The 25,593-nt window shown below is 47.9% G+C and overlaps 1 protein-coding gene across 1 annotated transcript in view; it reads left to right on the forward strand.

Moving 5' to 3' along the window:
- Positions 1 to 16,385, forward strand: part of C10H11orf49 (chromosome 10 C11orf49 homolog) — a 132,176-nt gene extending 115,791 nt beyond the window's left edge. The window contains exons 7-9 of the mRNA XM_044270140.1: positions 9,141 to 9,250; positions 14,168 to 14,231; positions 15,619 to 16,385. Coding sequence (XP_044126075.1) covers positions 9,141 to 9,250; positions 14,168 to 14,231; positions 15,619 to 15,793 — 349 coding nt within the window. The 3' untranslated portion in view covers positions 15,794 to 16,385. The remainder of the gene's footprint in view (positions 1 to 9,140; positions 9,251 to 14,167; positions 14,232 to 15,618) is intronic.
- Positions 16,386 to 25,593: the final 9,208 nt, after the last annotated feature.

Raw genomic sequence — 25,593 nt, forward strand, 5'->3', positions numbered from 1 at the left:
CAGTCAGTTGTGTACGAGTCAGTCTTCTTACAGATGAGGCTGACAATGTATTTATTCTCCTTTGCTTATATAGCACCAACACATACAGCAATGATGTACCGTTCAAGCTGCTGTGACCGCTGTGGTCTGCAATTATTCACAGGACCAAGACAATTCTGGAAGCAGTGGGAGCGGAACAGTAAAGGTACCATGGATAGGTGGACCCCAGGGGTTGTTGGTTCCAAAGTCAGGCAACCAGGCCCGACCAGGCACAATGCCCTCCAGGGCTAGCTCAGCTTAAAGGCTATGTACACCTTCGGAGACCATTTTTATTTTTTTTATGATTGCATGTTACCCATATTTGGCAAAAAATCTTTTTTTCAGTTGGCCTTTATTAAAAATATTGAGCTGTTCTGTCACAAAGTGTTCACAGTTTTTCTAGCTGTGTGACTGGTACTTTTACTTTCACTTTGTGCGGTCATCTAATAACCCTTATCTCTAAGCTACTAAGAGGTCATAAACACTTATTTAAGCCACATTCTTATCAGTGAGATAAGGACTGAACTATAATGAGTATTTATGAGGTCAGAGAGCAGAGATAAGAAGTCCATCAGCTCCTGGTCTGATGGAAAAGACAGAAAATCCAAAAGGTGCTACTGGAGCATGTCCAGCTACTGGAGTAAAGTGCAATAATAAAAAAAGGCGTACACAGCCTTTAATGTGATGATACCTTTCACGTAGTGATTTGTTAATCCATATGCAAATGAGCAGTTAAGTGCACAGTGGATGGGTCCAAGCCACTCTATGCACTCTTGCTCCTCCTACTTCCTCTGCCAGCTCCACCCTCTCCATCTTGATGGACATGGTCAGGTTTCTGCATAGTCATCTCGCCTAGCCTTTCAATCAGGAAGGAGAGGGATGAGCTGGCAGAGGAAGCAGGAGAAGTAAGGGCGCAGAGAGTGGCTTAGACCCGCCCTCAGTGCACTAAACTGCTTATTTGCATTTTCTCTAGAATGGAGCATTAAAGATCTTTAAGTGAAAGGTATCATTACATTCAGGTGAGCTATTCCTACAAGACATTGTGCCTGTTAATGACTTCTCCAAGACCTTAATAGGCAAAAGGTGCTTCAATCAAAGGGAGTCGGCCACCTACTTCCACTGTATTAAACTAATGGCTAGGCCATTCGGAAAGATGGAGATCACTAATAAAGGTATAGTGTTAATGATGGTACAGAGAGCTAGAGTGCATCGCCATTAGTTTAGTACAGTGCAAGTAGATGACACACTCCCTTTAAGGACATGATATTGGAAGTTTAGGTTTCTCAGGTGGTTTGCCGGTGCCACCAAGTGCAGAGGGCGCGGCAGCTGCAGAGAGAGCTGAGCCTTTAGGCTAATTTGCATATATTAAAATAACATTTTTCACAGTAATGCGGGCACATAGGAACATGGGACCAACACAGATGCCCTCAGCTGCCAAGTGCACATGTAACAGGTCAGCCAGTGTCATAGGTACAAAACTGCTGACAGATGCCCTTTTAAATAAAGGCACACAAAGCCTGGTTACTGACAAATCAGTCCATCTCAAGATAGACTGGTTGGTGTGAGCCGCGCCTCAATACCGGCAGCACACAGATTTGTATCCCCCTGGAAGTAAACCGCCTGCACCCCGTACCACGGTCAGCTGGGGCTACAGTCCTGTCTTTGTATCGACTTGCATTGTTTCTGGGTACATAAATGCTACATCAGCACAGTCCACAAGCCCAGAAGCTGAATGGTATAAATCTTTCTAATGCCGCGGTTCCCAGTACAAAGCGCGGCACATACTTATTTCCTATTGTGTGTGACCCATGATTCATAGGTGCCGCCCGTCCCCTCCCGCTGACATGACAGCTATTATGTAGCCTTTGTATGTGTCAGGTTTCTAACTTGCTACATTTCTGCTTCCATGGATTGGCTTGCTTGGCTACACTGACTGTGCCGGATTTGTTTTGACATCTTGTTGCCATGGCAGCACAGAGGGATTGTTACTTCTGTTATGGGAGATCATTTCTGCGCCTGTTCCTGACATTTTCTATGCTCCGTCTTGTATTATCAGTGATTACGCGGCGCGCTGCTCTTTCTGCTTCGGTTGCTTTTGCTTTTATGTATTGTTTGTGCTGTGGCAGATCTTATGGCGAGCCGGTTTGTGTGCGCCTTTGTCCTGCCTCTACTTGTTCTGTGCACTGATACAGCTTAAGGCCTCATGCACACGACAGTATTTTTTTGCGGTCCGCAAAAAGGGGTTCCGCTGTTCCATGATCCGTGTCCGTTTTTCTTCCTTTATTTTTGGAGGATCTCCAGACATGAAGGAAAGTAAAAAAAAAAGTCAAGTTTGCCATGCAAATGATAGGAAAAAAACAGACGCCGGACGACAATCTTGTGTGCCTCCGTGTTTTTTCACGGACCCATTGACTTGAATGGGTCCGCGAACCATTGTCCGTGGAAAAAATAGGACAGGTCTTTTTTTTTCATGGACGGGAAACACGGATCACGGACGCGGATGACAAACGGTGCATTAGCAGAGTTTTCCACAGACCCATTGAAAGTCAATGGGTCCGCAGAAAATCACGGAAAATGGAACAACGGACACGGGACAGAACAACGGTCGTGTGCATGAGGCCTTATACTGTTTTTATTGGGCGATGATGTTTCCCTCAAGGATTTATAGTTCTTTTTACAATTTAATAGAAATATAGAATTCATACTCGTACACATTCTTCTCAACAGGTCATTGAAAAAAATCCTACAGATGGCGGTCGGAGTGGTTGTCACTTGCTTTGTACTGTATAGCGGTGAAGGCCAGTAGTCAGTCATCCTACTAAATGTAGTTTCCGGCATATAGCAGCTCAGCTCTCATTCGCTTGAGCTGGAGTACCCCAGTACGACCAGTACGCATTGGACGGAGCCTTCTGCTTCCTCCTCTATCTGATGCATCGGTGGCTGCCTGAAACAGCTAATTGGAGGGGGTGCGGGGTGTCAGGCCCCCCCTAATTTCATATTAATGACTTAGGGCTCATGCACACGAACGTATTTTCTTTCCATGTCCGTTGCGGTTTTTTTGCGGACTGTATGCGGAACCATTCACTTCAATGGGTCCGCAAAAAAAAAACGGAAGTCACTCCGTGTGCATTCCGTTTTCGTATGTCCGTATTTTCGTTCCACAAAAAAAATAACATGTCCCATTATTGTTTGCATTATGGACAAGGATAGGACTGTTCTATGAAGCGCCAGCTGTTCCGTTCCGCAAAACGGTCGTATGCATGAGCCCTTATGCAGAGGAAAAGTCATCATTATCTAACTACCTGAAAACCTCTTTAAAGGGGTTCTCCGGGAATGATATAAAATGCCCGCAAGCAACCTGTCCTAGAACGTGAGCAGGACTGGTAGTCACCACAGCTGCCTAGCGGAGGAGAGGGAGCGGGGCCTCACTACACACTGCGCTGCTCTACAGTAGATGGTAATGATACCATCCTGCCTACCATATGCCATCATGGCTGAGCAGCCTGACAGGAACACTCACCAATATGTAGTATATGCAAGTGCTGGAGCATAGTGTGTAGTGAGGCCTGTCTCCTCACTTTCCTAGGCAGCTCACCAGTCCTGGTCACATCCTAGGACAGGTCTCTGGCGGCCATTTTACATTATTCCCGGAGAACCCCTTTAAAACAGTTTCCTGTTAGCTAGAACAAAAAGTACTGAAAGTTATAAAATGACAAACAAAAAACTACCTACCTCTTGAATCCAGCGCAGATGCTGTGCGCCAGTCTTTGTTTACCAGTGGTGACATGCTCTACCGGCGCATAGTCTGAGACGTCACGTGCTGTACATACTGGCATCATCCAGCATTTCATGTGAATGCTGACGCCACTGATTGGCTGCAGTGGTCACAGTCTAGTACTGTGTGTCATCAATAGCAGCTTGTAAATAAAGGTCGGTGCAGGACTGCCAGAGTGGCAATGCCAGTAGTATGGCATGGGACCACTGTGGCCACTGACTTACATTTTGTTCCGTTTCTCAAACTTGCAGCTTGCAGCGTTTTTGGAACGGAATGCATTCTCGGTTTTGTCCCCATTGACAATGCATGGAGACAACACGGAAGCGTTTTGCTCTGGTTTTGAGATCCACTGGCGGATCTCAAAACCGGAACACACAGAGCAGATGTGAAAGGGGGCTATTAGCTGGTGAGAGGCCTTTGTGGGGGATCTGGGGGTTTGTATTTCTCCCTGTGCAGAGAGCCTGGTATAAAAGATGGAACACTGACTATAGGAAAGCTCCATTCCATCTGGTGGCACCAGAGTCTCACCTTTCTTTTCGGAAACCTTGTTCCCAGAGGAGCATTGCCTGGCCTGTAAGACTCCTTATGCCTACTAGGCGCTCTCCACAAGGAGAAATAGTCCCTCTAGATCCATGGGCGGACTGGGAACCTAATGTTGCCCTGGAAAAAAATACTAAAAGTGGCTCCATGTTGTAGGCAGGTCCGAACGGACAGAAGGTGGGGGCAACACGAGTAGTCAGAGCCAGCAATACTGTAGTGCACAAAGTACCGCCCCAGCAGAACCAGATACCACAGTGCAGCACAAAGTACCGCCCCAGCAGAACCAGATACCACAGTGCGGCACAATATACCACCTCAGCAGAACCAGATACCACAGTGCGGCACAATATACTGCCCCAGCAGAACCAAATACCACAGTGCAGCACAATATACTGCCCCAGCAGAACCAGATACCACAGTGCGGCACAATATACTGCCCCAGCAGAACCAAATACCACAGTGCAGCACAATATACTGCCCCAGCAGAACCAAATACCACAGTGCAGCACAATATACCGCCCCAGCAGAACCAAATACCACAGTGCAGCACAATATACCGCCCCAGCAGAACCAAATACCACAGTGCAGCACAATATACCGCCCCAGCAGAACCAAATACCACAGTGCAGCACAATATACTGCCCCAGCAGAACCAGATACCACAGTGCAGCACAATATACTGCCCCAGCAGAACCAGATACCACAGTGCAGCACAATATACTGCCCCGGCAGAACCAGATACCACAGCGCAGCACAATATACTGCCTCAGCAGAACCAAATACCACAGTGCAGCACAATATACTGCCCCAGCAGAACCAAATACCACAGTGCAGCACAATATACTGCCCCAGCAGAACCAGATACCACAGTGCAGCACAATATACTGCCCCAGCAGAGCCAGATACCACAGTGCAGCACAATATACTGCCCCAGCAGAACCAGATACCACAGTGCAGCACAATATACTGCCCCAGCAGAGCCAGATACCACAGTGCAGCACAATATACTGCCCCAGCAGAACCAATACCACAGTGCAGCACAATATACTGCCCCAGCAGAACCAGATACCACAGTGCAGCACAATATACTGCCCCAGCAGAACCAGATACCACAGTGCAGCACAATATACTGCCCCAGCAGAACCAGATACCACAGTGCAGCACAATATACCTGCCCCAGCAGAACCAGATACCACAGTGCAGCACAATATACTGCCCCAGCAGAACCAAATACCACAGTGCAGCACAATATACTGTCCCAGCAGAACCAGATACCACAGTGCAGCACAATATACCACCCCAGCAGAACCAGATACCACAGTGCAGCACAATATACTGCCCCAGCAGAACCAGATACCACAGTGCAGCACAATATACTGCCTCCGCAGAACCAAATACCACAGTGCAGCACAATATACTGCCCAGCAGAACCAGATACCACAGTGCAGCACAATATACTGCCTCCAGCAGAACCAATACCACAGTGCAGCACAATATACTGCCTCAGCAGAACCAAATACCACAGTGCAGCACAATATACTGCCCCAGCAGAACCAAATACCACAGTGCAGCACAATATACTGCCCCAGCAGAACCAAATACCACAGTGCAGCACAATATGCTGCCCCAGCAGAACCAAATACCACAGTGCAGCACAATATACTGTCCCAGCAGAACCAGATACCACAGTGCAGCACAATATACTGCCTCCGCAGAACCAATACCACAGTGCAGCACAATATACCACCTTAGCAGAACCAATACCACAGTGCAGCACAATATACTGCCCCAGCAGAACCAGATACCACAGTGCAGCACAATATACTGCCCAGCAGAACCAAATACCACAGTGCAGCACAATATACCGCCCTCAGCAGAACCAAATACCACAGTGCAGCACAATATACCGCCTCAGCAGAACCAAATACCACAGTGCAGCACAATATACTGCCTCAGCAGAACCAAATACCACAGTGCAGCACAATATACTGCCCCAGCAGAACCAGATACCACAGTGCAGCACAATATACTGCCCCAGCAGAACCAAATACCACAGTGCAGCACAATATACTGTCCCAGCAGAACCAGATACCACAGTGCAGCACAATATACTGCCTCCGCAGAACCAAATACCACAGTGCAGCACAATATACCATCTTAGCAGAACCAAATACCACAGTGCAGCACAATATACTGCCCCAGCAGAACCAAATACCACAGTGCAGCACAATATACTGCCCCAGCAGAACCAAATACCACAGTGCAGCACAATATACTGTCCCAGCAGAACCAAATACCACAGTGCAGCACAATATACTGCCCCAGCAGAACCAGATACCACAGTGCAGCACAATATACTGCCCCAGCAGAACCAGATACCACAGTGCAGCACACTATACTGCCCCAGCAGAACCAGATACCACAGTGCAGCACAATATACTGCCTCAGCAGAACCAAATACCACAGTGCAGCACAATATACTGCCCCAGCAGAACCAGATACCACAGTGCAGCACAATATACTGTCCCAGCAGAACCAAATACCACAGTGCAGCACAATATACCGCCTCAGCAGAACCAAATACCACAGTGCAGCACAATATACCACAGTGCAGCACAATATACCGCCTCAGCAGAACCAAATACCACAGTGCAGCACAATATACTGCCTCAGCAGAACCAAATACCACAGTGCAGCACAATATACCGTCCCAGCAGAACCAAATACCACAGTGCAGCACAATATACCACCTCAGCAGAACCAAATACCACAGTGCAGCACAATATACCGCCTCAGCAGAACCAAATACCACAGTGCAGCACAATATACTGTCCCAGCAGAACCAAATACCACAGTGCAGCACAATATACTGCCCCAGCAGAACCAAATACCACAGTGCAGCACAATATACTGCCCCAGCAGAACCAGATACCACAGTGCAGCACAATATACTGCCCCAGCAGAACCAAATACCAAAGTGCAGCACAATATACTGCCCCAGCAGAACCAGATACCACAGTGCAGCACAATATACTGCCCCAGCAGAACCAGATACCACAGTGCAGCACAATATACTGCCCCAGCAGAACCAAATACCAAAGTGCAGCACAATATACTGCCCCAGCAGAACCAGATACCACAGTGCAGCACAATATACTGCCCCAGCAGAACCAGATACCACAGTGCAGCACAATATACCGCCCCAGCAGAACCAGATACCACAGTGCAGCACAATATACTGCCCCAGCAGAACCAGATACCACAGTGCAGCACAATATACAGCTGCCGTCACCACAACCCTGAGGACGGTGATACAGTCAAGTTCAGGAGGGTTCCTGTAGCCATTTGCCGGCATTAATTAATGCTTAGAGCATCAATCTTGTACCCAGCCAACAGCCGTGAGGAGGGCTTGGGCAGCCCCCAGGGCATCAGCCCACCGGGACATTTTTCTGTAGGGTTTATGGCCAGTCCACCCAAGCCCAGATCCCCAACACAGCTGGTTACTGTATGGGCTCATGCACACAACCATTGTTGTTTTGTGTTGCGCAAAACATAGATACTAGTCGCATACAGGCCGCCAAAAAAAACAAAACGGAACGGACGCAGACAAAAAATACGTGTGTGTGCATGAGCCCTATCGGACCCTGGAGGTAGAGTTGCTTGTTGTCAGCTCCCTCTGCTGGACTGCTACCACATTACAACAGAGCAGAATTCCATATAAAGTGAAGTTGCTCGTCCGTGACAGATTCTCCTCTGACATCTTAAGTCTTCAGAGTTGAGGTGGATTCCTAGTGTGAAATTATGTGGAAAGCTCCACGTCAGTGCGGTCTGGTTTCACGCACATATTACTTCATGCATTTGTCTGAAAGCGTATTTAGCAGCTACACAACATTATGTAATCTTATGGTCACTGACTATTGTTAATTAGGTCCGGCTCGTTTAGGGTCTGTTTGATGTGACTACACATTGGAGTGTATCTGTACAGGCAGCCATGAGGAGGACTCGGACCTGGGAGCTGTGTATGGCTGCATGCGAGATCTGATCATCAGCACAGGTAGCTAAAAACAACAGTAAGACCCTCCATGGGGGGAGCGAAAAACGTGCAGTAAATGGAAAAAAGGAAAACGGACGAAGGATCCACCAGGTGCTTCACTCATTCACATTGTGTTTGCTGAGGAAGACACTCCTTAAAGGGGTCATCCCATTACAATAGTTTCCCCATCTACAGGATGGATAATTATCTGGAGGAGGTCCGACCACTGTGGCCCCCGCTGATCATGAGAATGGGAGCCCCTGGTCATCGGCCCACCAGTGTCCAGTCCGCCCCGTGTTCCATTCAGCTCTATGGAGCTGTCGGAGGTAACCAGGTGCGTGTTCTCTGCTATCTCCAGCAGTCCCATATAGTTGAATGGAGCTGCGGACACGTGATCATTGGGGGCCCCGGCGGTGGGATAAGTTGTTGCAGTGGGACAACCCCTTTAAGACCTCAGCGCTGAAGAGGAACGGCAAATCTCCTGGCAACTCTGTTTTAGTAAAAACCTTTATATCCCATGAAATAAAAATTCTGAAGCATTTTCTTTACTCTGGATTGTGCTGTTCTTCAGTTATTCCTCCTGAAAATGTATGAATAGGACAAGAATTGGATGTCACCATTCTCCTTGGGGTGTGGCTGATACTGCCCATACATTGGTACTTACACTGTGAAAACTACTATAACTACTACTGCCATCATCCCCTGGCATTTCGTAGTGGTGAATATCATGACGGTATTATCTCGCACACAGTGATTTCCTTCCTTCTCTCGTAGCTCTCCTCCTCTGCCACTGATCAGACAGATTCTCGCCACTGCGCCCAGGCTGACTTTCTATGGATTTCTCATGGCTCTGTCAAAGAATGCCGGAATCAACCACAGCATCGGTGAGTGGCGGTATGTGCATAGAGGGTTACTGAGTCTGGGTGTGGACGCTTGGTTTCTCAGTACACTTACATCTCCTGCACTCAGTGCTCTCCCAGGAGGCTGCACGTGGGATAAGGTAAGGCACACTGGCACATGGGGTACAGTATGGCTCTTGGGGTACAGTATGGTGCACTGGCACTTGAAATAAAGTATAGTTCACTGGCACATGGGATACAGTATATTGCACTGGCAGTTGGGGTACAGTATGGCACTTGGGTTATAGTATGGTGCACTGGCCCTTGGGCTACAGTATCTTGCAGTGGCACTTGGTATACAGTATGTCGCACAGGCAACTGGGCTACTGTATGGTACACTGGCACTTGGGGCACAGTGTGTTGCATTGGCACTTGGGATACAGCATGTTACACTGGCACTTGGGATGACACACTGGCAGCTAGGCTAGAGTATGGTACACTGGCACCTGGGATACAGTATGTTACACTGGCACCTGGGATACAGTATGTTACACTGGCACCTGGGATACAGTATGTTACACTGGCACCTGGGATACAGTATGTTACACTGGCACCTGGGATACAGTATGTTACACTGGCACTTGAGATGCAGTATGTTACAGTGGCACCTGGTATACAGTATGTTACACTGGCACTTAGGAAGGCACACTGGCAACTTGGCTAGAGTATGGTACACTGGCACCTGGGATACAGAATATTGCACCAGCACCTGGGATACAGTATGGTGCACTGGCCCTTGAGATACAATAAGGGGCATTGGCAGTTTGAAGAACTTACATATTTTCAGGATTTTTTGCTCAAATTTATCTAAATAAAAATGAAAGCAACTTTGCAGATTCTTGACTAGAAGTACAGCTCCTGTGCAGACCTATGTATCTCTGGGGCTACAGACTAAAAACCAACCAACCCTGTGTGTAGTCTGATCCCGGGGGCCTGTGTTGCTCTCGTCAGTGTGTCCCCTCCTATCTAAGAAGAGGGGGGGGGATAAAAAAGAAAAAAAGTAACTCATAACCGGTTGCAAAAGTCTCCATACCCTTTCAGCCCCTTCAGCTGGATTACAGCCGGTATGTTAGGTTATTTACTGCGCACACACCATTTTGTCGTACATGATACTGGTACAGAAAAGCGTCCTGAGAAGTAACACGTTTATATATTTTTTATGACAAAACCCGTCCTTTCATGTAGCAGCCGTTTCCATTTAGCTAGATCCGGTGTAAGCAGATAACCGCGCGGCTTTGATGTGCACTAATGTGCGGTAAACCCATTGAACCAAACGTCAAGGACTTAGATTTTTATCTCTGACAAACTAACGCGTTTAATCCCTTTTCTGTGCAAGTTTAATGTGTCAGATGTGAAGCAGCACAGATCTCCCTGACAGTCCTCAGCAACAGATGTAGCAGTGCGCAGCTCGCGTTAGCGCAGCTGTGCCGAGCGGCGTCGCCCGTCTGTGCAGATCTCTATCAGTCAAATGTCACCTGTATAGGCTACATGCACACGGCCGTTGTGTGTTTTGCAGTCCGCAAATTGCAGATCCGCAAAACACGGATGGCGTCCGTGTGCGTTCCAAAATTTGCGGAACGGCACGGACAGCCATCAATATAACTGCCTATTCTTGTCCGCAAAACGGACAAGAATAGGACAGGTCATATTTTTTTTTGGCGGACCTCGAAACAGAGCAACGGATGCGGACAGCACACGGAGTGCTGTCCGCATCTTTTGCGGCCCCATTGAAGTGAATGGGAAAAACTGCGGCTCGGATTCGGATCAAAACAAGGTTCGTGTGCATGAGGCCATAGTGAAAGAGGGATTTCCCGGGCTTGATCAGGCTTGAATGAGAGATGCCAAGGAGCGGGCACGAAAGGTCTGAAAATGAGCAGAGGCAAAAAAAAGTGTGCCCGCTGTCACCTAGAAGAGGCAATGGGCAGCGTCATTTATCTACATGGAGATCTGGCTGATAATCCTCCCCCGGTGTACGAAATATTGTTATAGAGGACCTCTCCTGACATGTCTGCATTCTCCATGTTAGGGTCCATTCACACATCCGTGTGTGTTTTGCGGATCCGCAAAACACAGACAGCGGCAATGTGTGTTCCGCATTTTGCAGACCGCACATTGCCGGCACTAAGAGAATATGCCAATTCTTGTCTGCTATTGCGGACAAGAATAGGACATGTTTTATTTTTTTCAGGATCAGAATTGCGGACCTGGAAGTGCGGGTCCGCACGTCGTGCGGCCCCATAGAAATGTATGGGTCCGCAATTCCGTTCCGCAAAATGCGGAATGGAATTTCGGATGTGTGAATGGAGCCTAATAATAGTTCTGCAACATCTATTCTTATGACTTCATTTTGTGCCATTCCTCTATTATTCCTGCTAGAATTTTATGAATGAATTGCTAGCAGTCTGCAATGAAGGTCCAGAAGGGTGTTACCAGTTGTGTGGAGGAGGGGGGGGGGGTCCCCCTACACAGTCTGAAACCGGCAGCACTGATTATATAAATAATGCAGTGACACCCCCAACTGGTAACACCCATCTGGACCTTCACTGCAGACTGCTAGCAATTCATTCCTAAACTTCTAGTAGGAATAATAGAGGAATGGCAGAACATAGAGCCATAAGAAGGGATGTATCCATAATTGTTATGACATAACAAGATGTTGGAAAATATTCTTGAAGTAAAACGTACAACCCGGGACAGCTGGGAGAGGTCTACCTCAGGCGCCTCGTATTGCAACTCGCAACCAGTGCTGAGGCGCTATACCGGACACAACCAGTGGCCAAGAGGGGAACTGTTTGTGGAGAGCAAAGCAGCTTTTTTTCCCCTCTCTAATCCTGGACAAGCCCTTTAAGAGGACCTGAGGCTACCTGGCTAACACTGGAAGAACGTGCAGACTCCAGATGGCTCTTGGTGGATTCAGTCCCGGAGCTGCCAGGCTGTAATGTTAGCCGCTGTGCTGCAGAACATATTTTTCACTTTGAGCCGTCTCCGCTTTGGGGGATTTTACATGGGGACGTCTCATGTTTCATGTCCTCTTACTTGCTTTCACCCTTATAGCACCTGTTCACCAAAGCTAAGGACTGTATTACATTTAAAGATCAGGCAGACGATTGTCGGGAGGAAAGTGTTCCTTCCCGGCAATCACCTGCTCATTGGTGGAGGAGACCGCTGCTATTGCATGCAGCGATCTCCTCCACAGTATGGGAGGAGCCATCGCTTGTCCCTATACAGAATCATTATTTGCCGGCAGCATGGTGGATTGCCCGTGTTTGCTTGTTCCTTAGGTAATCGGCGGCAATATTACACTGCAAGATCATCGTTATTGAGATTTGGGCTAAGGCGCACGACCATGTGCTGGCCGTGCCCATGCTGTGGACTGTGTGCCCGCTGTCTGCAGACTCGGACCGATTCACTTGAATGGGGTCCGCAATCAGCATCTGACAGTCCAGTGCACTATTTTTTGCGGTGCGGAGGCACGGGCAGGAAGCCCACGGAAGCACTCCGTACCGCACCGTATCTCCCGGATTGCAGTCCCATTCAAGTGAACGGGTCTGCATCTGTGATACGTGCAACTTTTCACAAACATAAACATATGTATATGGCTGCCACTTATTAAATCTAATGTGCGACTTTTGCACCTAATTAGTGAGCCGACCAACGAGTAGTCAATCCGCCAGCAGTGATGGTCAGTTCGCAGTGTTCGCCAGCGAACACATGCGCGCTGCCATCTTTAGTAAGGTAGACTTACCCATCCGGCGATGCCCTTACCTGTGCCTGTGCGAAATCAAATGCAGTCACCGGGAGCAGGCAGTTCCAAGAACAGCCCGATGAAGGCCCCCGGCGGCTGTTCTCGGTACTGCCTGCTCCCGGTGACTGCATTTGATTTCAGACCGGCTCCCGGCACAGGTAAGGGCCTACCTGTGCATCGCCGGACGGGTGAGTCTACCTTACTAAAAGATGGCAGCCCACATGTGCTCGCTGGTGAACACTGCGAACTGACCATCACTGTCCGCCAGTACCCTGACAAATACAAAGACGGATCGCACTCTAAAAAACAGGAGAGCATGATAAATAATCCCCATCAAGTGGACATTCATACACACAGGATGACGTCGTAGTCTGGCCCCACGTAAAACTTACTGTACAAGCGCCATCTTTGCTGAACATTGGTCTGCACATATAAAATACACCATTTTTCGATCTCTTATATTTCAGCTATTTTTATATCCGTTTTTACCTTGTGCACTGTAGAAAACCAGATAATCGGTTTCCAAATGGAAACAATCAGCAAGCTGCTGTTGACGTCTTCTTTGTTCTTATTTTGTGTGTTTTTAGTACTTTGAACACATAACGTACTACAGAGGACTGTGGGTCTACTAGGCCAATATAACGCTGAAAATACCTGCTGCCGACTTGCTTGTCCAGGACAGTATTCCCCTGTGGGACATTTTATGGCATGTCCTCAGGACCTGCTCCTATCTCCAGATGGGGACCTCATCACTCCCGGTCCGAGAACGAAGAGGTGGCCATCCATTTACTTCAACAGCGCCTTCAGAAAATAGCCAAGTGAGAGCGGTCAGCTATTTTCAGAAGTGTTACTGAAGTGAATGGAGGGAGGTGCAACCGGGCCCCATTCTGCAGATTGTGGGACCCAGAAGAGGACCCACGCCTAGCAGATATTTATGGCATATCCAGTGACTGTGCCATAAATGTCCCAAAAGAGAAAACCCCTTTAAATGCCTCATATCTGCAGCACACATAAATCATAGGGCGACACAGCAAAATTTACAATCCCCCCCCCCCCCACCTCAAATTAATGGGGCGGACTTCCGAAAATATGTGAAATTCTATAGGTGTTCTATATGTCCATGCTATCTACTTGTATCTCCTGTATTGTCTCTGCAGGTGCTTTGCCGGATAAAGCTGATTTATTAGTTGATGAAGTTTTGGATAAGGAGCTTGACAGAATGTAAGTGGGTGAGGACTGCGTCCTGCGATTCCTTGGCATTAAAAGGGTGTTCCCATCTGGACACAAGATATACTATAAATCCCTGTACAGAAGTGGGTGCCACCTCTGGGACCGGCCACTACCTCCAGAGCAGGGTCCCGTCACACCACCAGGAACGCAGTGGAAGCCGCGCATGCGCCGCTCTCTCCATCCACTGCTGTGGAACTTCCGAGGATAATAGTAAGCGCACTTAGCTATTTTCGGAAGTCCCATTCCAGTGAATAGACAGAAGGTTTTCTTGTCCAGGGTTTTATAAAGTTTATGAATCCAAATCCAGGATTGAATTAAAAAAGGAGAAGGCTCCGTCTTTCCGTTATATGTGTCCTCTGTTTGTGGTCAGTTCTGGGCTTTGGCATCAAAAACTTCATGAAAAACTGAACATGGAAACCCAGGCTAAAGCCCTATTCGCACTACCGTATACATTTGGCGGTCCGCATACCGTGCATCCGCCAAACGTGGATACCGGCTGTGTGTATGCCAGTTTTTTTCCTCCTCCTGTAGAACTGTAGGACATGTTCTCTCTTTTTTGGGGGACCGCGGAACAGACATGCGGATGCGTACAGAACACGTGGTGTTCTGTACCCGGACATACCCTTATTTTCACCCAGGAAGCCCCCCTGAGGCTAGCATCGGGCCATCTCATGCAAGGGTTCTTTTCGTTTTCAATAACAAACTGCTCCGATGCTCAAGTCAGGGGGGCTGCCTGGGTGAAAATGGAGGTATGAACCCGGACAACCGCTTTAAGTAATGCATTATTTACATGTCAGTGTTTGATCAGTGATTGTGAGCCAAAACCAGGACTGGAGCCTTCACAGACATAAGGTATAAGGGGAAGACCTGCTCCTGTTCTCTGTGTAGAGCCATGCCTGGTTTTGGCTCACAATCACTGATAGACATCACTGACCAAAACACTGATGTGTGAATGAGGCTTAAGGCCTAATGCTCACGTATGTGTTCCGGCTGGGCCCGTGCTGCGGAAAGCAAATTGCGGCCCACAATGAACGGGCACCGACCGTGGGGCCGCCACATGCGGATCACGGACCCATTCACTTCCGTGGTCTTCCGATCCATGCCTCAGTTCCGCACCGCATCTCCCGGATTACGCACCCATTCAAGTGAATGGGTCCGCATCTGTGATGCGGGGTGCACACGGCCGGTGCCCAGTGTATTGCGGACCCGCTGTTTGCAGCCACAACCGGATGTGCATGGACCCTAACGCTGGACTGCAATACCAGACGTGGTGCTGTTTCTGGGGGGGGAAAAAAGCAGACCATTTTTTTTTCTAATCCTGCAAACCCCTTTAAGAACGGCTGTGGTATTGTGCTGACATCTTCTCTTCTTACTTCAGTGTTGCTCAGCTCTCTGCCTGCTCCATTACACACTCTCCCACCACCAACCTTCTGCCGCCGTCCCGAGATATTATTCGCGTGCCTTCTCCTAAGAAGACGCTGCCCACCCGCCGACGTCCAGACCTGGAGAGTGATGGTTCCACCGAAGAGACTGAGGACTCCTCGGACAACTAGAGCATCACCTGTGCGGGACCTTCCGCTGCGCCGAAATCCATCCCTATAACGGCAACCGTCCAGGATGAATCTGCCGTATGCGCCTCAAAGCGCTGCGCTAGTCGGGTAATAATGTGTAACGGGGGATATTCCTTTACGTGTTCTTTTTTTTTTTAAATAGTATTTAGTATTATTTGTTTCTTTTTTGTTTTGTGGATGATTTTGAGGCTTGATGTCAATGTTACTTGTTAGACTATCTGCAGACGGGCGCGTCCTTAAAAAAAAAAAGATTTTCTGTGTGGATTTTCCTGCCTATTTCTCTGCATTTCTTGCGAATTTTGAGGCAGATTTGCTTCTACTGTATTACACACGAAAATTTGCGCCGAAAAATTGCACGTAATCCGGAATGTGTGCAGGTAGCCTTAGAGGGAGTCTGTCACCAGGAAATTTGCTAATAAACGCCTTGCGCATGTGACCGTAGTTTTGGTCCGCATCTGATCTGCATTTATTGCTGACATTCATCTCAATGAGACCTCATCCTTAAAGGGGTATTCCCATCTCAGACAATGGGGGCATACCCCCATTGTCTGACAATGAGAACGAAGCGGGGAGCGCTGTGGCTGGAGGACCCCAGATTTCCCGGGGTTCGTCCACCACCAAGCACTGCTCCCATAGAAGTGAATGGGAGTGCACCGCGCATGCGCGGCCCATGCTCCCATTCATTTCTATGGGGCAGACGGCAATAGCCGAGCCAGCACTTGGCTATTTTCAGCGGCCCCATAGAAATGAATGGAGGGCGACTGCGCATTTCCTGGCTCCGTTCTCATTGTATGTGCGGACCTGCACCTATCAGACAATGGGGGCATATCCTAGCGATTTTCCCCCATTGTCTGAGATGAAAAAAAACCTTTAAGCCTGCTCTGCGGCCCCGCAAAAATAATAGAACATGTCCTATTCTTGTCTGTTTTGCAGAGAAGGTGGCATGCACTCTTCCGGGATCCGCGATTTTCAGACCACAAAACACTTATGGCAGTGTGCATGAGCCCAAACCCGGCACAATACCTTGTAGGTCTATCTCAGCTGAACGTAATGCTACTGTTCATTTAGCGATCTGTCGCTTCATTCTGGAGAGAGAGAGTACTTTTTTTCAGATCATTTTTATTAAAGATTTTTTTAAAAATACAAGAAAATATTATTCATAGAGAATACCAAACAGCAAAAAAAACTCCATTCTCCACCTCAACCCTTGAAAAAGTACTTTTATTCCATATGCAAATGAGCAGTTAAGTGCACCAAGGGCAGAACCAAACCACTCTGTGCCCCCTTGCTTCTCCCTCTTCTTCTGCCAGCCCTTCCCTCTACTTCTTGCTTGACAGGGTCAGTTGAGATGACTGTGCAGGAACCTCAGATAGTAGAGGGTGGGGCTGACAGAGGAACCTGGACCTGTCAATCAGATAGTAGAGGGTGGGGCTGACAGAGGAACCTGGACCTGTCAATCAGATAGTAGAGGGAGGGGCTGACAGAGGAACCTGGACCTGTCAATCAGATAGTAGAGGGAGGGGCTGACAGAGGAACCTGGACCTGTCAATCAGATAGTAGAGGGAGGGGCTGACAGAGGAAGCTGGAGGAGCAGGGGTGCACAGAGTGGCTTGGGCCCGCCCTCAGTGCACTTAACTGCTCATTAGCATATAGATCAAAGGCACTTGAAGCTTTTAGCTGAGCTAGCCCTACAAGGTATTGGGGTTCATTTACACAGACTGGCATTTCACACCTGTCTTTGATTCACCCTGTACTGCCAGAGGACGCCTATAATTTGTGACGAGGAATGCCTGGTGTAAATACTACTGCAGCGCCCGACTAGAGTAGTATTTCGCCAACATTTACGCCTGAATCCAAGTGTAAATTTGTCAGGCCGCTGTGTCAGCCCAGCCCCCATCACTGCCTCGCCACTCCAACAGTGTACAATATTTTGTCGCACAGGCGTTTGAAAAGTCGCAAAATGGGGTCTTGCGACTTTTTTTTTATTACCCCCATTGTGCCTGGTTAATATTGAATTTCTGGTTACAGACTTTCTTTAAAGCAGTTTCCCACCAAATACAGTTCTGGTATAGCCACCGGATATGCCATAAATGTCTGCCTAGTAGGGGTCTCGCTTCTGGGAACCCCATCTCTCAGAAGATTCCTGATTTGCCAGATGAAGTAGCTGATGGCCGCATCCAGGGGGTGATTGACTGGATAGACCGCCACGCAGCCGCTTAAGGCTAGGTCTACACGACGACATTTGTCGCGCAACATTTTTTATAATAATAGTCTATGGTGTCGCACTGCGACATGCTGCGAAATGGATTTTTCTGCGACTGTCGCAGTATGTCGCAGTGCTACACCATAGATTATCATTATAAAAATTGTTGCGCGACATTGGAACGACAAATGTGGCAGTGTAGTTGTGTCCTATGTGTCGTGTAGACCTAGCCTAAAGCCTTATTTACACAGTGTTTGATCAGTGATTTCCATCTGTGATTGTGAGCCAAAACCAGGTGCGCGTCAAAAACACCGAACAGGAGAAAATCTTTCCATTGCGCTGGGTTCACACCTGAGCGTTCGCGATGGAGCGCTCTGTATGCGTGATTGTACGGGCGTTTGCAATCGCGCATACAGAGACAAGCGAACGCCCATTGTCGCGCGTTCCCGGAAGTCTATGGGTCAGATGTGGACCCATTCACTTCAGTGGAGCCGTGAAAGATGCAGACTGCACACCCACGTGCTGTCCGCATCCGTATGCCCGTTCCTCGACCCCGCAAAAAAATAGAACATGTCCTATTCTTGTCCGTTTTACACTCAAGGATAGGAAAGAACTATAGAGGGCAGGACTGTTCGGCTCTGCAAAATACAGAGTACACATGGCCGGTATCCATGTTTTGCGGATTCGCAGTTTGCGGACCATAAAAACGGCAACGGCCATGTGCGTGAGACCTTATCTCCTTGGAGGCTTCACTCCTTGTTTTGGCTCACAATTACTCATGGAAATCACTGACCAAACACTAAGGCCTCTGTCACACGGGTGGGTTTTCCGCGCGGGTGCAATGCGTGAGGTGAACGCATTGCACCCGCACTGAATCCGGACCTGTGCACAGGGCTGTGCACATGAGCAGTGATTTTCACGCATCACTTGTGCGTTGCGTGAAAATCGCAGCATGTTCTATATTCTGCATTTTTCATGCAACGCAGGCCCCATAGAAATGAATGGGGATGCGTGAAAATTGCAAGCATCCGCAAGCAAGTGCGGATGCGGTGCGATTTTCACGCATGGTTGCTAGGTGACGATCGGGATGGGGACCCGATAATTATTATTTTCCCTTATAACATGGTTATAAGGGAAAATAATAGCATTCTTAATACAGAATGCTACGTAAATTAGGGATGGAGGAGTTAAAAAATAAAAAAATTTAATTAAACTCACCTCATCCACTTGTTCACGAAGCCCGTCTTCTCTTCTTTCTTCTTCTTTGATGACCTGGGAGGAAAAGACCTTTGGTGACGTCACTGCGCTCATTACATGGTCCATCACATTGTCCATCATCATGGTGATGGACCATGTGATGAGTGCAGTGATGTTAACAAAAGTCATTTTCCTCCCAGGTCATCAAAAAAGAAGAAAGAAGAGAAGACGGGCTTCGTGAACAAGTGGGTGAGGTGAGTTTAATTTTTTATTTATTTTTTTAACCCCTCCAGCGCTATTGTACTATGCATTCTGTATGAAGAATGCTATTATTTTCCCTTCCCTTGTTATAAGGGAAAATAATAAAATCTACACAACACCTAACCCAAACCCGAACTTCTGTGAAGAAGTCCGGGTTCGGGTCTGGGTACCAAACATGCCGATTTTTCTCACGCGCGTGCAAAACGCATTAAAACGCTTTGCACTCACGGGGAAAAATCGCGCATTTTCCCGCAACGCACCCGCATCTTTTCCCGCACGTCACCCGCAACGCCCGCGTGAAAGAGGCCCAACAGTGTGAATAGGGCCTTACGTGGTGGGGAGATATTTACAGCATAGCCACAAAAAAGCCCCTTTGAAAAAAACCTGCACGTAGATTGTATGCGGTACTTTCTTATTACCCACAGGTCATACTACACGCTGTTCTGTACTTTGTACATATCATTACATTATACCTCTCTAAGTTATTGATTTATTATTATTTTAGTATTTTTTTTATTTATAAAAAGACTGATTAAATCACTAATAAAGGTTCATGTTGACGAGAAATCACTGCATTGGTATTTATTACAACTCCAGGTGATCGTGCCCTATGCCACATAAAGGTATTTGCAACCCCTTGTGATTGCTACGAGGCCCAGTAGCTAGGGGAGGGGGGGCCACGCCTAAGGCCCCTTTAAGACGAGCGAGTGTCACACTCTGGACTCGCAGTGCAGTACCAGTCTTGAACTTCCAGCACTGTCGGGGTCGCATAGCATTATATTGATTTATGATGCTATGTAACCCTTAGGCCTCTTACACACGGGCGTCAGTTTTTTTGGCCGGATAAGAGGCGGGTGTGTTGCGGGAAAATGCGCGATTTTTCCGCGCGAGTGCAAGCATTGTCATGCGTTTTGCACTCGCGTGAGAAAAATCGCGCATGTTTGGTACCCAAACTTCGGATTGATGTTCTGAAGATTGTATTATTTTCCCTTATAACATGGTTATAAGGGAAAATAATAGCATTCTGAATACAGAATGCATAGTACAATAGCGCTGGAGGGGTTAAAACATAAATAAATAAAAAGTTAACTCACCTTCTCCTCTTGATCGCGTAGTTCCCGGTCTCTTTACTTCTTGAATGAGCTGTGGGCTAAATGACCTGTGGTGATGTCAGATCACATGCTCCAATCACATGGTCCATCACCGTGGTGATGGAGCATGTGATCTGACGTCACCACAGGTCCTTTAGCCCACAGCTCATCATTCAAGAAGTAAAAAGACCGGGAACTACGCGATCAAGAGGAGAAGGTGAGTTAACTTTTATTTTATTTTATTTTTAACCCCTCCAGCACTATTGTACTATGCATTCTGTATTCAGAATGCTATTATTTTCCCTTATAACCATGTTATAAGGGAAAATAATACAGTGAATAGACTGTCAACTAGCAACCATGCGTGAAAATCGCACCGCATCCGCACTTGCTTGCGGATGCTATGCGATTTAATCTACAGAACACCGATCCCAAGCCCGAACTTCTGTGAAGAAGTTAGGGTTTGGGTACCAAACATGCACGATTTTTTTCACGCGAGTGCAAAACGCATTACAATGTTTTGCACTCGCGCAGAAAAATCGCTGGTGTTCCTGTAACGCACCCGCACATTTTCCTGCAACGCCCGTGTGAAAGAGGCTTTACTCGTCTGACAGGAACCTGAGGCCCCATCCCAAAAAATGCAGATCGGATGCGGACCCGTTGATTTCAATGAGGCTGCAATAAATGTGGATAGCACACCATGTCCGCATCCGTATGTCCGTTCCGCGGGCCGACAAAAAAAATTGTACGTTCTTGACAAGAATAGGCATGATTACAATGGGTCCACAAAAAAATAAAAAAAAGGATGCAACACAGACGTAATTCGTATTTTTTGTGGATCTGCATTTTGCACACAACATACGGTCATGTGAATGCACCCTAAGGCCCCTTTCATACGAGCGTGACGGATTAGGTCCGGATGCATTCAGGATGCGTTCAGTGAAACTCGCACCATTTTGCAAGCAAGTTCAGTCAGTTTTGCCTGCGATTGCGTTCAGTTGTTCAGTTTTTTCCGCGCGGGTGCAATGCGTTTTGATGCGTTTTTCACGTGCGTGATAAAAAACTGAAGGTTTACAAACAACGTCTCTTAGCAACCATCGGTGAAAAACGCATCGCACCCGCACTTGCTTGCGGATGCAATGCGTTTTTCACGCAGCCCCATTCACTTCTATGGGGCCAGGGCTGCGTGAAAAACGCTGAATATAGAACATGCTGCGATTTTCACGCAACGCAGAACTGATGCGTGAAAAACAACGCTCATGTACACAGACCCATTGAAATGAATGGGTCAGGATTCAATGCGGGTGCTATGCTTTCACGACACGCATTGCACCTGCGCGGAAAACTCGCTCGTGTGAAAGGGGCCTAAGCTGTGTCAAGCAAACTTGTGGTTTCAAGTTCGGCATACAAGGTTCGGGTTATCTAAAAATTCTGTTATGGATTTCGCTACCACGGACCATGGTAGCGGAATCCATAACGGAATTCTTAGATAACCCGAGCCTTGTACGCAGAAGTTGGCTCAACACTAACCGCACTTGAAGATATGGAGTGGAAGGCAACGGAAGCACCATGGAGTGCTTCCATGGCATTTCGGTCGGTGCCTCCGCACTGCAAAAAATAGAACACGCTCTTTTTTTTTTTTGCAGTGCGGACAGATCGCGGACCTGTTCAATTTGTGGCCCCTAATGCACAACATGGGCAACACACGTTCGTGTGCATGAGCCCAGCTCTGATATAACAAGATTACCAGCTATATAGGGCGAGCAGAAAGCCATCTGTCACAGCGTCTGACCCTCTGTGCTGCCCATTACTAGGTGACAACAAGCCTTCTCCATGGCTGGTAGAACTGCAGATTATTGCACAGAAGACTATAAAAAATGCCCCCTACAATGTACCCTAAAAAATGGTGCATTCTTTGTATATGAGCTCAACATCTTGTTTCTTCTGGGTTACTGTTTAAGGCTACGTCTACACGACGACATTTGTCGCGCGACAATTTTTATAATGGCAGTCTATGGTGTCGCACTGCAACATGCAACATACTGCGACACAACAGTCGCAGAAAATCCAATCTAGATGGATTTTTCTGTGACTGTTGTGTCGCAGTCGCAGCATGTCGCATGTTGCAGTGCGACACCATAGACTGCCATTATACAAATTGTCGTGCGACAAATGTCATCGTGTAGACCTAGCCTAAAGGTACTGTCGTCCTATCAGGTGTATTTCACAGCTGAGATATATATATATACTAGCTGAAGGACCCATTTAGGCCTCCTGCACACGACAGTATTTTTTAACGTCCCGCAAAACGTGGATCCGTTGTACCGTGATCCGTGCCCGTTTTTTCTTCCGTGGGTCTTACGGAATTTTTGGAGGATCCATGGACATGAAAAATGAAAAAAAAATCTAAGTCAAGTTTGCCATTGAAATGATAGGAAAAAACGGACACGGATCACGGATGCGGATGACAATCTTGTGTGCATCCGTGATTTTTCACGGACCCATTGCCGTAAAAAAAATAGGACAGGTCTTATTTTTTTCACGGCCAGGAAACACGGATCACGGATGCGGCTGCCAAACGGTGCAGTTTCCGATTTTTCCACGGACCCATTGAAAGTCAATGAAGCCGCAGAAAAACACGTTAAACGGGACAACGGCCACAGGTGCACACAACGGTCGTGTGCAGGAGGCCAAAATGTAATGTTTGTGTGTGTTGTTAAAAGATATCGACAGTATCCACTATAACAGTGACATCTACAGCTCCCTGCCCCCCCTTCACAGTGCCCCGTCTTCTTAAAATGGGACCTCCACAGGGGCCCACCCCCTTAACTTTGACCTTCACAGCAGCCTGACCATTTAACAGTGAGTTTCACAGCACCCCGCCCCCTTAACACTGACCATAGGTTACAGTCCCCTTAACTGATCTCCACCATTCCTGCCCCCTGAACAGAGACCTCCACAGCGACTGCCCCTTTAATAGTGACTGCCACAGTACCCCGCTCCCTTAACAGTGACCTCCACCGTACCCCACTCTCTTAACAGTGACCTCACAGTACCTTGCTGCCCCTTTAATAGTGGCCTCCACAGTCCCCTCATCCCTTAACAGTGACCTCCACAGTCCCCCGTCTCCTATATATCTATATATATATAGTGGCAGTGTGGCTGCTGGAGTGACGGACAGGATTTGTGCAATTAGTGCTTCTCACCCAGGGAAAGCTGAGTGGGAAGGTTGGGTCTTAGGGGGTTAATGAGGCTCATTAGGAGTCAGCTGGAGCTCAATGAAGGAAGGGCTGAGCTGTGGAAAAGAGACTCCTACCGTGATCTGAGAGACTGTCTGAAAGCCAGAGAGAGACCGTGAATTGTGATGCTGTGACGTGGGCCTAAGGGCTCTTTCACATGAGCGGATCCCGTGCATGAAAGAGAGCCGAGCCCCGCTCCGGGGAGCAGAGACACGGAGCAGAGACACGATTGATAATGCTCTGTGCCTCTCTGTGATCTTTATCGCACTGTGATTTTGTAGTATAAAGGTCACAGAGAGGCATTATCTATCATGTCTCTGCTCCGTGTCTCTGCTGTCCGGAACGCGGCTTGGCACTTTCACGCAGCGGACTCCACGCACGGGATCCGCTCATGTGAAAGAGCCCTAATCGAGGACCTCCTCAAATATGGTGCAGTTAAATGTGCAATGGCACGAGTTTTATGTGGCAGCATAGCCAGGCGCATGAAGAGGCAAATGAGGGATATGACAAGTGGAAGCGAAGGCTGCTGGCGCTGCACACAGGAGACCAAAGGGTCCAAGGTGCCTTCTGTGACGTATTAGGACTTCCAAAGGAAAAGAAGAAGCGTGTTTTGTGAAAGGCAACCGACTGGCGCCATGCGAGACGAGAGATGTCCAATGGCTATGTCTTAACATGTCCTAGAAGAAAGGATGGACTGAGTTGTAGTGATGGCATCCGAGGGACGTGTCTGCTCCTGATTGTTCTTCAGCGAGGAGGCCAAAGGAATAACTGAGGGCGTGGAGTCTCGCTGCCTGGACTGCGACCGTGAGGGGACCAGAGTCCGTCCGCAGAGGTGGTTGTTGGAGGAGAACAGCCCAGATTGTGGTAAGACAAGCCCAACTGTTATTGAGACTCTGAAAGATTGTCCAGCCTTTACTAAGTGATGGCCTATCCTCAGGATAGCCCATCACTAGCAGATCGGTGGGAGTCTGGACACACCCGTAACACTGGCGATCAACTGTTCTGGTATAGCCGAGTCACCGGAAGTCTGTGGTGGAACTACACAGCACCATCCACTGACTTCAGCAGGAGCTATGCTGTAGTAACCAGTTGATGGCGCAGTGTAGGTTCAGCGCCGACTTCTGGTGACTGAGCTATAGGGCCCATTCGCACGACCTATTTTTCTGTCCGCATCTGCTCTGCAATTTTGCAGCTCAGATGCGGACCCGTTCATTTCAATGGGGCTGCGAAAGATCCGGTCAGCACACCGTGTGCTGTCTGCATCCACACTTCCATTCCGCAGCCCCACAAAAAAGATAAAACATGTCCTATTCTTGTCCGTTTTTGCTGACAAGTATAAGCATTTCGATCTGCAAAATGTGGAACGCAGACGAGCAGCATCCGTGTTTTGCGGATCCACAATTTGTAGTCCGCAAAAACAGTTACGGTCGTGTGAACGTACTCTAACAGCCCAAAGCCGGGGTTGTCGGGTGGTGGTCCCCGCCTGTCACCTTGGGATGGATGGCCCATCCTGAGGACAGGACATCATTTAGTAAAACCTGGAAAACCCCTTTAAAAAAACGGAACTTATTGCTAGATATGTGGTACTATGCGTAATGTGCCTTTATAGCGGGAAATGGACGCACAGCCTGAATTCGATGGTCACCTAAACTGAGGTGATAAAAGCTGGACATAACACACAGTTCAGGAGAACGCATAGTGTGAACAGGGTGTTAGCAACGCTAGGACAGGGGTAGAAGGAATAACTGAAAAAGTGGTTGATGGCAACCATAGAGCCAAGCCCACATTAAG

This window comes from Bufo gargarizans, chromosome 10 (assembly GCF_014858855.1).
Source record: "Bufo gargarizans isolate SCDJY-AF-19 chromosome 10, ASM1485885v1, whole genome shotgun sequence".
Lineage (NCBI taxonomy): Eukaryota > Metazoa > Chordata > Amphibia > Anura > Bufonidae > Bufo > Bufo gargarizans.